This window comes from Bos grunniens, chromosome 2 (genome assembly GCF_055505025.1).
Source record: "Bos grunniens cultivar Pamir isolate PY7600 chromosome 2, Bosgru_T2T1.0, whole genome shotgun sequence".
In the NCBI taxonomy this organism is placed as follows: Eukaryota; Metazoa; Chordata; class Mammalia; order Artiodactyla; family Bovidae; genus Bos; species Bos grunniens.
The window spans coordinates 18,570,425-18,583,543 of NC_141166.1; the positions used below are offsets into that span (position 1 = coordinate 18,570,425).

Genomic DNA, 13,119 nt, shown 5'->3' on the forward strand with positions numbered 1-13,119 from the left:
CCAAATACTTTATGCTAGTTATTTAACCTCTCTGTGCCTCAAGTGCTTCCTTGGCAATCCCAACAGATGAAGAGTGAGGAATATGATGGATGTTCTGTTCTGAATGATGTGGTATAGTTAGTCATTCAGGCCCCCTTCCTCGTCTCAGCAAGTGGTCGTTCTGGTGCTTTCTGGCTCTGTGCTGATCTTTGCAATATCCTTCCCCTACGCAGATGGTGAACAGTTAGTTAGTTCCTTTCCCACTGGTTCTCTATCTTCTAGGATTTCTTCACATTATCCTGATAGCATCTTCTCTTATTTTCTAGTACTGTTGTGATGATTGTTTTTTGCAACATATATTTTTTTTCTGTTAAACTTAACATATTTGGGAATGAGGAGAAAGCGACAGGGGAGCTCAATCTGCCACTAGGATTAAATACCTAGAAAATCATTGTGCAGGCATGCTCAGTAGTGTCCAACTCTGCGACCCCATGGACTACAACCCACCAGGCTCCTCTATCCATGGAATTTTCCAAGCAAGAATACTGGAGTGGGTTGCCATTTCCTACTCCAGGGGATCTTCCCGACCCAGGGATTGAACTTGAATCTCCTGTGTCTCCATAATTACAGTTCAATTTTCTCTTCGATACAAAGTTGGAAAAAAAGATCTGTGTTCATTTTGTGTTTTTTTTTTTTAATCTCTAGGTGATTGAATTTTTTGTTACTGCTTCCCTTTTCTCAACAATTTGTCAAGAATATCAAAGCTGCATTTTCTTCCTATTGTAACTTATTGATATTTTGCATGGCCTATAAATGGTCAACTATTGTGATGTCCCACGGCCATGTCTGTTCTGAGATGTGAAATGGACACAGGAAGCACTCGGTACATAGTGGCTCTGTTTATTACCAGCTGCCCCTTCGGGATTCCTGCGTCACATTGTGGGTCACCTTGCCCTCTGTGTTGCTGAGCACTGTCACTGCTTCCTAAGCCCATGAGTCTTTTCGGCAGAGGTGGCTTTGTGGACCGCTAAAGGATGCCTTTGGGACCAGAATGCCTGTCTCCAGATGCCTGTGCAACACAGAGAGTGGCTCCCCTAACTCTGCAAAATCTTTATTCTCCTTTCTTCTTGTGCCCCTTTTGTAGGAGAGACACCATGACCAGGGCCTTGGAAAAGGCTCTTCTTCAGCATTTTATACAACAGAAGCTGGAGATCGCTTATGCCATCAACAAGCCATTTCCCTTCTTCGAAGGCCTCCGAGACAACTTCTTCATCACTGAGAGACTGTACAGGGTGAGTCACTTGGTGCTTTGCCATGGCAACCCACCCCGACCAAGAACGCCCGACCACCGAGGTCTCAAACCACAACACTCCAGAACTTCTAGATTTGAAAGTTCCAGACTAAAATGGTCGTTACCAGGGAGAGAAGGTGTCCAAGGTAGGGGACTTCAAACTCAGTTCAGTTCAGTTGCTGAGTCGTGTCCGACTCTTTGCGACCCCATGAATTGCAGCACGCCAGGCCTTGTCCATCACCAACTCCCGGAGCCTTCTTCACAGTCCAACTCTCACATCCATACATGACCACTGGAAAAACCATAGCCTTGACTAGATGGACCTTTGTTGGCAAAGTAATGTCTCTGCTTTTGAATATGCTATCTAGGTTGGTCATAACTTTCCTTCCAAGGAGTAAGCGTCTTTTAATTTCATGGCTGCAGTCACCATCTGCAGTGATTTTGGAGCCCAGAAAAATAAAGTCTGACACTGTTTCCACTGTTTCATCATCTATTTCCCATGAAGTGATGGGACCAGATGCCATGATCTTCGTTTTCTGAATGTTGAGTTTTAAGCCAACTTTTTCACTCTACTCTTTCACCTTCATCAAGACGCTTTTGAGTTCCTCTTCACTTTCTGCCATAAGGGTGGTGTCATCTGCATATCTGAGGTTATTGATATTTCTCCCAGCAATCTTGATTCCAGCTTGTGCTTCTTCCAGTCCAGCGTTTCTTGTGATGTACTCTGCATATAAGTTAAATAAGCAGGGTGACAATATACAGCCTTGATGTACTCCTTTTCCTATTTGGAACCAGTCTGTTGTTCCATATCCAGTTCTAACTGTTGTTTCCTGACCTGCATACAAATTTCTCAAGAGGCAGGTCAGGTGGTCTGGAATTCCCATCTCTTTCAGAATTTTCCACAGTTTATTTTGATCCACACAGTCAAAGGCTTTGGCATAGTCAATAAAGCAGAAATAGATGTTTTTCTGGAACTCTCTTGCTTTTTCCATGATCCAGTGGAGGCTGGCAATTTGATCTCTGGTTCCTCTGCCTGTTCTAAAACCAGCTTGAACATCTGGAAGTTCACGGTTCATGTATTGCTGAAGCCTGGCTTGGAGAATTTTGAGCATTACTTTACTAGCCTGTGAGATGAGTGCAATTGTGTGGTAGTTTGAGCATTCTTTGACATTGCCTTTCTTTGGGATTGGAATAAAAACTGACCTTTTCCAGTCCTGCGGCCACTGCTGAGTTTTCCAAATTTGCTGGCATATTGAGTGCAGCATTTCCACAGCATCATCTTTCAGGATTTGAAATAGCTCAACTGGAATTCCATCACCTCCACTAGCTTTGTTCCTAGTGATGCTTTCTAAGGCCCACTTGATTTCACATTCCAGGATGTCTGGCTCTAGGTCAGTGATCACATCATCATGATTATCTGGGTCATGAAGATCTTTTCTGTACAGTTCTTCTGTGTATTCTTGCCAGCTCTTCTTAATATCTTCTGCTTCTGTTAGGTCCATACCATTTCTATCCTTTATCGAGCCCTTCCTTGCATGAAATGTTCCCTTGGTATCTCTAATTTTCTTGAAGAGATCTCTAGTCTTTCCCATTCTGTTGTTTTCCTCTATTTCTTTGCATTGATCGCTGAAGAAGGCTTTCTTATCTCTTCTTGCTATTCTTTGGAACTCTGCATTCAGACGCTTATATCTTTCCTTTTCTCCTTTGCTTTTTGCTTCTCTTCTTTTCACGGCTATTTGTAAGGCCTCCCCAGACAGCCATTTTGCTTTTTTGCATTTCTTCCCCATGGGGATGGTCTTAATCCCTGTCTCCTGTACAATGTCACGTACCTTAGTCCATAGTTCATCAAGCACTCTATCTATCAGATCTAGTCCCTTAAATCTATTTCTCACTTCTGCTGTATAATCATAAGGGATTTGATTTAGGTCATACCTGAATGGTCTAGTGGTTTTCCCTACTTTCTTCAATTTCAGTCTGAATTTGGCAATAAGGAGTTCATGATCTGAGCCACAGTCAGCTCCTGGTCTTGTTTTTGTTGACTGTGTAGAGCTTCTCCATCTTTGGCTGCAAAGAATATAATCAATCTGATTTCGGTGTTGACCATCTGGTGATGTCCATGTGTAGAGTCTTCTCTTGTGTTGTTGGGAGAGGGTGTTTGTTATGACCAGTGCATTTTCTTGGCAAAACTCTATTAGTCTTTGTCCTACTTCATTCCGTATTCCCAGGCCAAATTTGCCTGTTACTCCAGGTGTTTCTTGACTTCCTACTTTTGCATTCCAGTCCCCTATGATGAAAAGGACATCTTTTTTGGGTGTTAGTTCTAAAAGGTCTTGTAGGTCTTCATAAACCGTTCAACTTGAGCTTCTTCAGCGTTACTGGTTGGGGCATAGACTTGGATTACTGTGATGTTGAATGGTTTGCCTTGGAAATGAACAGAAATCATTCTGTTGTTTTTGAGATTGCATCCAAGTACTGTATTTTGAACTCTTTTGTTGACCATGATGGCTACTCCATTTCTTCTGAGGGATTCCTGCCCACAGTAGTAGATATAATGGTCATCTGAATTAAATTCACCCATTCAATTCCATTTTAGTTCGCTGATTCCTAGAATGTCGATGTTCACTCTTGCCATCTCTTGTTTGTCCACTTCCAATTTGCCTTGATTCATGGACCTGACATTCCAGGTTCCTATGCAATATTGCTCTTTATAGCATCGAACCTTGCTTCTATCACCAGTCACATCCACAACTGGGTATTGTTTTTGTTTTGGCTCTATCCCTTCATTCTTTCTGGAGTTATTTCTCCACTGATCTCCAGTAGCATATTGGGCACCTCCTGACCTGGGGAGTTAGTTCCTCTTTCAGTATCCTATCATTTTGCCTTTTCATACTGTTCATGGGGTTCTCAAGGCAAGAATACTGAAGTGGTTTGCCATTCCCTTCTCCAGTGGACCACATTCTGTCAAACTAGATGGCTTAAAACAAAGAAATATGTTCTCTCACAGTTCTGAGGTCCAGAAGTCCAAAATCAAGGTGTTGTCAGAGTTGATTCCTTCTCAAGACTCTGAGGGACAATCCATTCCCTGAATTCCTCTGTCCTCTCCTACTGCCGGCACTCTGAGGTGAATCTGGCTTATAGAAACTTCGCTTCACATGTTCTTTCCATTTCTACCCTGCCTTCTCTACTGTGCCTCTCCCTTTTTCTTCTCTTACAAGGACACTTTGTCACTGTGATTTAGGGCCCACCATAATCCAGGATGGTCTCATTTTAAGATTCTTAATTATACCTGCAAAACCCTTTATCCAAACACGGTCTCGTTCACAGGTTTCAAGCAGACATATCTTTGGATAGGAGGCATCATTCAATCCATAAAAGTTTCTCGCTCAAAGTCCATTCTGATGTGAAGCATGGCAGACAGTGGGAGATATGGTTATGTGGACAAAGTGAGATTCTTTTCATACAATTTGGTTGCTTAAAGCATTTCCTGAGCCCCTAGAGTCTGAGCCCCAGAAAAGTGCTAGCAGTGGTGGGACAATCTTCCCCCAGTCTTGGCCCAGTTGGATCCAACCCCTTTTCAGATCATGATCAGGGTGTCACTGATAGCTTACAATGAATGATGTTGGATTTGTCATCTCCAAAGAAGGAGATTTAGCTTCAGGACCAGGCACCAGGCTTGATCCCTCAAGAGCTTTTGTGTAGCAGAGTTTTATTAAAGTGAAAAAGAACAAAGAAAGCTTCTGACACAGACTTCTGAAGGGGGACGAAGAGTGCCCGGTCCACGACTCTTATCAAGGCCTTATATACTTTTACCAGACCCACTCCTACAACATGTATCTTAGATTAACAAAATTAGAACTAACAGTGGAAAGGTCTTACCAGACCCACTCCCACAACATACAGTCTTAAGATAACAAGATAAGTCAGAAGGTTCCTTTTAAGAAGGAGAAACATAAGAATGAAACTAGAACACTTTCTAACACCATACACAAAAATAAACTCAAAATGGATTAAAGATCTAAACATAAGACCAGAAACTATAAAACTCCTAGAGGAGAACATAGGCAAAACACTCTCTGACATACATCACAGCAGGATCCTCTATGACCCACCTCCCAGAATATCAGAAATAAAAGCAAAAATAAACAAATGGGACCTAATTAACCTTAAAAGCTTCTGCACATCAAAGGAAACTATCAGCAAGGTGAAAAGACAGCCTTCAGAGTGGGAGAAAATAATAGCAAATGAAGCAACTGACAAACAACTAATCTCAAAAATATACAAGCAACTCCTACAGCTCAACTCCAGAAAAATAAATGACCCAATCAAAAAATGGGCCAAAGAACTAAATAGACATTTCTCCAAAGAAGACATACAGATGGCTAACAAACACATGAAAAGATGCTCAACATCACTCATTATCAGAGAAATGCAAATCAAGGCCACTATGAGGTACCATTTCACACCAGTCAGAATGGCTGCGATCCAAAAGTCTACAAATAATAAATGTTGGAGAGGGTGTGGAGAAAAGGGAACCCTCTTACACTGTTGGTGGGAATGCAAACTAGTACAACCACTATGGAGAACAGTGTGGAGATTCCTTAAAAAACTGGAAATAGAACTGCCTTATGATCCAGCAATCCCACTGCTGGGCATACACACTGAGGAAACCAGAAGGGAAAGAGACACGTGTACCCCAATGTTCATCGCAGCACTGTTTGTAATAGCCAGGACATGGAAGCAACCTAGATGTCCATCAGCAGATGAGTGGATAAGAAAGCTGTGGTACATATACACAATGGAGTATTACTCAGCCATTAAAAAGAATTCATTTGAATCAGTTCTAATGAGGTGGATGAAACTGGAGCCTATTATACAGAGTGAAGTAAGCCAGAAAGAAAAACACCAATACAGTATACTAACGCATATATATGGAATTTAGAAAGATGATAACAATAACCCTGTGTACGAGACAGCAAAAGAGACACTGATGTATAGAACAGTCTTATGGACTCTGTGGGAGAGGGAGAGGGTGGGAAGATTTGGGAGAAGGGCATTGAAACATGTAAAATATCATGTAAGAAACGAGTTGCCAGTCCAGGTTCGATGCACAATACTGGATGCTTGGGGCTAGTGCACTGGGACGACCCAGAGGGATGGTATGGGGAGGGAGGAGGGAGGAGGGTTCAGGATGGGGAGCACATGTATACCTGTGATGGATTCATTTTGATATTTGGCAAAACTAATACAATTATGTAAAGTTTAAAAATAAAATAAAATAAAAAAAAAGGAGAAACGTCCTCGAGCAAGATACATTGTTGTTATATAATCCTTAGTAGAGAGTTCAAGATGAGTTTTGTTGTGTAATCATTAGCTCTGAACTTAAAGAAAATAACATCTTATGTGACTAAGACAAAGCAATGTAGAAAAAAGCATTTGTCCTTTTCTCCTCCTTGAGAGCCCCAGACCCCTTTCTCCTTTTCAAGGGCGGCGGACCCCTTCCTCCTTGAGGGCCTCGGACTCTTTATCAATCTACCTAAGAATTAACTCTCTCATCACTCCTCAGAGAGGCATCCTTGGCCCACTCATCTAATTAAGTCCCCCTCAGTATTCTTCCTCATAGCAAATTACACTTTCCTTCATAACACTGCTTTTGATAGGAATTGGGTATTTATTTAATTTGTGTTTATTATTTGATGCCTATCATTTCAACATAAAGCACCCCTCCCCCAACATGGTAGCACCATGTTGGTCTTATCTGTTGCTAGATACCCAAACCCAGCCATTGCTCACCAAACCAAGTCATTGCTCAACAAGTATTTTTCAGTCAATTCTCCTGCCATGTTTCTCCTCTTGGCCAACCTCCCAGGAGGATATCTCTGATTTCCCATTTAGGGCATTTCAAGTTCATGAGAGAAGGAAAGAGAGAGCAGAGGCTAACAAGAAATCCACAGAATTGCCACTTGTGACCAGTTCATAGGTCCACAGCTAAAGAGTCCTGGCCAGACTACTGGAGAATTAGACAGGAGTAGTCTTTGTCTCTGCTTTTCTTCCTTAACATTTGTCTCTTCCTTCAAATGTACCTAAAATAAGGTTCACGAGAGAGACTTATTTTCCAGAATACTAAACTCCTATGACTAACCACCCAAATATCAGTATGTGTGAAGCTCCGAATGTAAACATACAGAAATGTGATTTCTCTCTGTTAGGGAGTTTGGCTACACAGCTTGCATTAAATTCCTTAAGAGAGCAAAAATCGCTTTCTTACAGCTTAGAAAACCACAAATGTGTAATAAATCTCCATTCTGTTTTAAAATGATGTATAATAATCCTTATTCTGCTTTTTAAGGAATCTATGGAAGCCTGCGAAAATCTGGTCCCTTTATCCAGAGTTGTGTACAACACTCTTACCCAACTGGAGAAGACATTTAGTCTATCATTTCTGAAGATATTGTTCAGCCAAATTAACCTGAATGAATACCCCAACCTGATAACGACTCTCAATAGCTTCACAAGAGGTATGAGGCTTCTGTTTTTAAAATTGTATTTATTTATTATCATTTGGTTGTACTGGGTCTTCATTGCTTTGAGCAGGGTTTCTCTAGTTTCAGTGAGCAGGGCCTAGACCATGTTGCAGTGCTTGAGCTTCTCAATACAGTGGCTTTTCCTCTAGAGGATCACAGGATCTAGGGCACTCAGGCTTCAGCAGTTGTGATGCAGGGGCTCGAGAGCACAGGCTCAGCAGTCATGGTGCACGGGCTTGGCTGCTCTGTGGCATGTGGGATCTTCCCAGATCAGGGATCAAACCCATATCCCCTGCATTGGCAGGTGGGTTCTTGACCCAAGGACCACCGGGGAAGTCCAGGGCTTCATGAATACCTTTGTGGCTTTAGGAACATGATAGAAGTTGTCATGCTAAAAGTTCAAACTGGCTTTCTGCCTTCAGGAATATGCACTTTAACTCCCTACTTTCTCTTTGGGAAGAGATGGACCATTCTCTCTCATGAGTGTGGCAGGAAAACAGCCCCTGGCTCTGGTTCTCTAAGGTGAATTTCCAGATGACATAACCATTTTCAGTCTTACATGTTCTATGGGGTGGGAGAGGGGAGGGGAGGTGACTGTACAATTTAGCATACTGGACAGTCTCTAGGGAAGGGAACACATAAAGTGACGGAAGAGACCTAGCCTGACAGAAGGAGAGCCAGAGAGGAAGAAAGATGGATACGGATGGATAATAATAAGCATCTTTTTCTTTGTTGAAGTACAGTTGATTAACAATGTTATGTTAGTCTTAGGTATATAGCAGAGTGATTCAGTTATATATTTATATTCCTTTTCAGATTTTTTTTTCCAATATAGGTTTTACAAGATATTGAATATAGTTCTCCGTGCTGTACAGTAGGTCCTCGTTCCTGGGGTTTTTGTTTTTTTTTTCTGAGTGCTTACTGTGTGCCAGACATTATCCCAGGCACTTTGTATGATTATCTTATGTCATCTTTAAAACAATCCTTTGAAGTCATTCTTGTCCATGTGACATATAAGGAAATTAAGGCTCAGAATAACTTTCCCAAAGTTATTTGTCTGCTAAGTGCAGAGCCAGGAGTCCTACTTGGATCTCCTAATACTAGGGTCCAAGATTTTGATTACTATTTTTTTAATATAAGATTTATTTTTGATGTGGACCATTTTCAGAGACTTTATTGAATTTGTTACAATATTGCTTCTGCTTTATATTTTGTTTTTTTTTTTAGCCATGAGGCATGTGGGATGGATCTTAGCTCCCTGACCAGGGATGGAACACACACTCCCAGCATTAGAAAGTGGATGAAGTCTTAACCACCAAACTGCCAGGGAAGTCCCTTAATCACTATTCTAAACAATCTGCTAGAGGGCAGATTATAAAGCTAAATGAGGAAAGAAAATCAGCTAAAGAGGAAGGGAGAAGGAATTGTGGACACAGAGATAAAAAGAGAGAGTACGAGTAAGAAGCAGAAAATGAAGCTCCCTGAGAAAGAGAGGAACTGAATTAATAAAGTGGAATTAAATGAGCAATGACATTGCTGGGAAGAGAGAAGCAAGAGTCAGAGAAGCAGGCGGTTAAATCACTTATTTAGTCAAAGCATATGGTTCGTTTATCTGAGAACCACAAGGAAAGGATCAGCAAATCACACTGAATGGTAGCATTCTTACTACTGGAGTCACCATTGTTGACAGCTCTCTGACACTTTACCATCAAGAGGCTCCTTCTCAAAGGGAGAAATGATTCCTCGAGCTAAAAGGGCAGCAGAAGATAAGAGACCTCCCCCAGGCTGGCACAGCTGCACATGCGCCTGAGATCACAGCAGCGTCAGGGCAGTTCTGGGAGAAACAAGTTCTCAAAGGGATGCACACACAGAATATACTCTTAACCCATCCCCCAACCTCCAGCCTGACTGAGCTCTAGCATCTTTCTGGATCCAACTCTGCGATTTTGTTCTAGGATCCTCTCCAAAATCTGGCCTTACTTTCCTTTTTTTGTTCACTGATTGAGACAAAATGGAGAAGAATTATAAAAGAAACCCAGCCCTGGACATGCAGGGGAACAGCAGGCAGAAAGCCCAGGCCCTGGGGTTTTGGGATGGGAGAGTTCAGTGTGGCCAGATCACAGGGTGCAAGGCAAGGAGGCATGGAAACTGAGTCTGCAGAATTGAGCAGAAACTGGAATATAGGGGTCCTAGTACACTGTGCTGGTAAAGAATCCACCTGCAATGCGGGAGACCCTGGGTTGATCCCTGGGTCGGGAAGATCCCCTGGAGGAGGGCATAGCACCCACTCCAGTATTCTTGCCTGGAGAAACCCATGGACAGAGGAACCTGGTGGGCTACAGTTCATGGGGTTGCAAAGAGTTGGACACAAATAAAAACATACACTGTGCAGTGGAATTATTGTTGTTGTTGTTTAGTTGCTAAGTTGTGTCCAACTCTTTCGTGATCCCATGGACTGTGGTCCACCAAGCTCCTCTGTCCATGGGATTTTCCAGGCAAGAACATTGGAATGGGTTGCCATTTTCTTCTCCAGGGGTTCTTCCTGACCCAGAGATCAAACCCACATACATCTCCTGCATTGGCAGGTGGATTATTTTACCACTGAGCCACCAGGGAAGCATGAAGGAATTTATATTTTCTCTTATTTGCTCCAGAGATGTGTGAGATGTTTATTTCTTAAAACAAGGACAACATTTAAAATTATAGCATTAGACATAATTATCTAAATTCTGAAGCCAAAACTAGAGAGAAACTAAAGGAAATTAAATCCCTAGATACAAAACCAATCTCAACTCCATGTGTGTAAACCACTCCAGTGTCACATCAGAGGTTAACAGCTGTATCGCACTAAATGGCCACATCAAAGAAAGAAAATCTACTGGGTCCGCAAATGCATGATGGATTCGTTCTACACATCTGTGAGAGAGTGAATATCTCCATGACTTTGTCCTACTGAATGTGAAGTATAAAGAAATCTCTTCCCAGTTTGGGACGGACATGTACACACTGCTGTATTTAAAATGGATAGCCAACAAGGACCTCCTGTATAGCACAGGGAACTCTGCTCAATGTCATGTTCCCCTGGAGGGGAGTGGGGTTTCGGGGAGAATGTATACAGGTATCTGTGTGGTTGAGTCCCTTCACTGTTCACCTGAAATTATCACAACATTGTTAATTAGCTATTCCTCAATACAAAATATAAAGTTAAAAACAGAAAAGAAATCTCTTCCCCAAACAATTCCAACGTACTTATGTGTGGTCCTTCGCCAATCCCAGTTGTCACTTCCCATGGAGGCTGGAGCAGAATCACAACCACCCTTCTCGAAGCCCCAGCCAACCCAGCAGGAAGGAGCTCCCCGAGGACCCTGCTATTGCCGCGTCTCCCCTGCCGACAACCCCTGCGGAGCCTCCCACCCTGTGGACCCAGTGTCAGCGAGCGAGCACCCGCCCAGCATAGCTCTGAGGTCCTGCGTGAGCTGCCCAGCCGCACCGGCCTCACCGTGACTCTCCGGGAAACCATCCAGAAAGGAAGGCTCAGTCCAGGTGAGACACAGACTCCAACACCAGAGCCTCCCCAGCCTAGGGTGCCGGTGGCCTGGAACCCCAGGGTCCCGTCTCTTTGTTGACCTGCTTCTTCCTGAGCTCTTACTACCACACACAGCTCTTTCCAAGAAGGACTGTGGGCACTGCCAGGAGCCTGGGTAAGGCCTGGAGCCCAGAACACCAGCTTCTCACCCCTAGAACAGCCCAAGCCTTTGCTCTTTGGCTCTTGTACTCTGCTGGCTCCTGGCATTTTAACTGTTTGCTCCTCTCCCTGACATCCTGTCCCTGTAACCTATGATGGTTTTCTTCCGGCTTCCCTGGCAGCTCAGACTGTAAAGAATCTGCCTGCAATGCAAGAGACCCAGGTTCCATCTCTGGGTCAGGAAGATTCCCTGGAGAAGGAAATGGCAGTCTACTCCAGTATTCTTGCCTGGAGAATTCCATGGACAGAGGAGCCTGGTGGACTATAGTCCATGGGGTCGCGAATTGGACATGACTGAGTGACTAACACTCAAACACATAAATGATCAATGACAACACTCCAAATAAGTGATAAATATTCATATAGGATGCCCACACTCCCCTGTCCCTGTTTAGAGAAATGTTGCTTGGAGCTGACTTGGCCGGGTTCAAGGTGGCTGTGAAGGGAGAACACTTGCCTGTAAGTCAAGAGGGCTGTAGCAGGAACCCCAGGAAAAAGAACTGGTGTGACAAGGAAAAAGAAGCAGAGGTCAATGCACTTGACCTCTTGTCAGGGATGCTGTCACAGCCATTTGACACTGTGATGTCCAAGAGCCCTGCCCACCCAGCACTCAAAACACACTGCTCTGAATTGACAAGTAACTTGGGCAACAGACAGCCTCAATGCTTTACAGATTGCTCACCCTCTGACTACAGGGACATCTGTTTAAACCAGATTCATTTTCATATAGCTTGGATTCTACGAGGGATGTTATTGAAGTTATTAGGAAAGATGATCAAATGTTTAAAGGTTGCTGGGCCTGATTTCACTTCTACCGTTATGTCATTTATCTCCCCCAACCATCATGGTAAAGCACTTTGATTATGTAAAATGTTAACTGTGGAATATTATTGGCCACTGTTAAAAATGATATCATGGATTCTGAGGTCTCCCATACTGGGAATAAAGGGTCCTATTTGGTCCAAAAGTTTTCTCCACTCATCTAAAACTACCATCAAATACGGTTAACATTGGGGCTTCCCAGGTGTCACAGTGGTAAAGAATCTGCCTGCCGATGCAGGAGCTGCAGGAGATGTGGGTTCATTCCCTAGGTCAGGAAGAACCCCTGGAGAAGGAAAATGGCATCTCACTCCAGTATTCTCGCCTGGAGAATTCCATGGACAGAGGAGCCTAGTGTCTATAGTCCATGGGGTCGAAAAAGACACTACTGAGCATGCATGCATGCACACAAGGTTAACATAATCACGAAGCCAATGACAAGAGTCCATCCTCTAGATTTAAAACAAAATAAGTGCTATTTTTACATCAGTAAGAGACTAATTGAAAGGAAACGACTGGGGAATTGCCTGGCAGTACGGCGATTAAGACTCAGTGCTTTCATTGTCATGGGCCTCGATTTGATCCCTGGCTGGGGAACTGAGATCTCTCAAGCCATGCAGCAAGGCCAGTAGGTGAGGGAGGGGGAGAAAGAAAGAAAGGAAATGATTGTTCTCCCTCCCTGCCTACCCCGCCCTCGAGGAGTCTTGGTACTCAGCTGGCCCATCATTTTTACCTGCTAGAACAGATTGTTCTTGTTCCTCCCA

At 43.2% G+C, this 13,119-nt stretch overlaps 1 protein-coding gene across 19 annotated transcripts in view; it reads left to right on the forward strand.

The window, feature by feature from the left end:
- SP110 (SP110 nuclear body protein) overlaps positions 1-13,119 on the forward strand; it is a 49,596-nt gene that overhangs the window by 1,027 nt on the left and 35,450 nt on the right. For all 19 annotated transcript variants that reach the window (XR_015140808.1, XM_086336818.1, XM_086336840.1 and 16 more), the window contains exons 2-4: positions 1,124-1,271; positions 7,617-7,785; positions 11,068-11,334. Coding sequence is in view for 18 of the 19 variants with exons in the window: in XM_086336818.1 (XP_086192944.1) it covers positions 1,134-1,271; positions 7,617-7,785; positions 11,068-11,334 (574 nt within the window). In the remaining variant the exon portion in view is untranslated. The remainder of the gene's footprint in view (positions 1-1,123; positions 1,272-7,616; positions 7,786-11,067; positions 11,335-13,119) is intronic.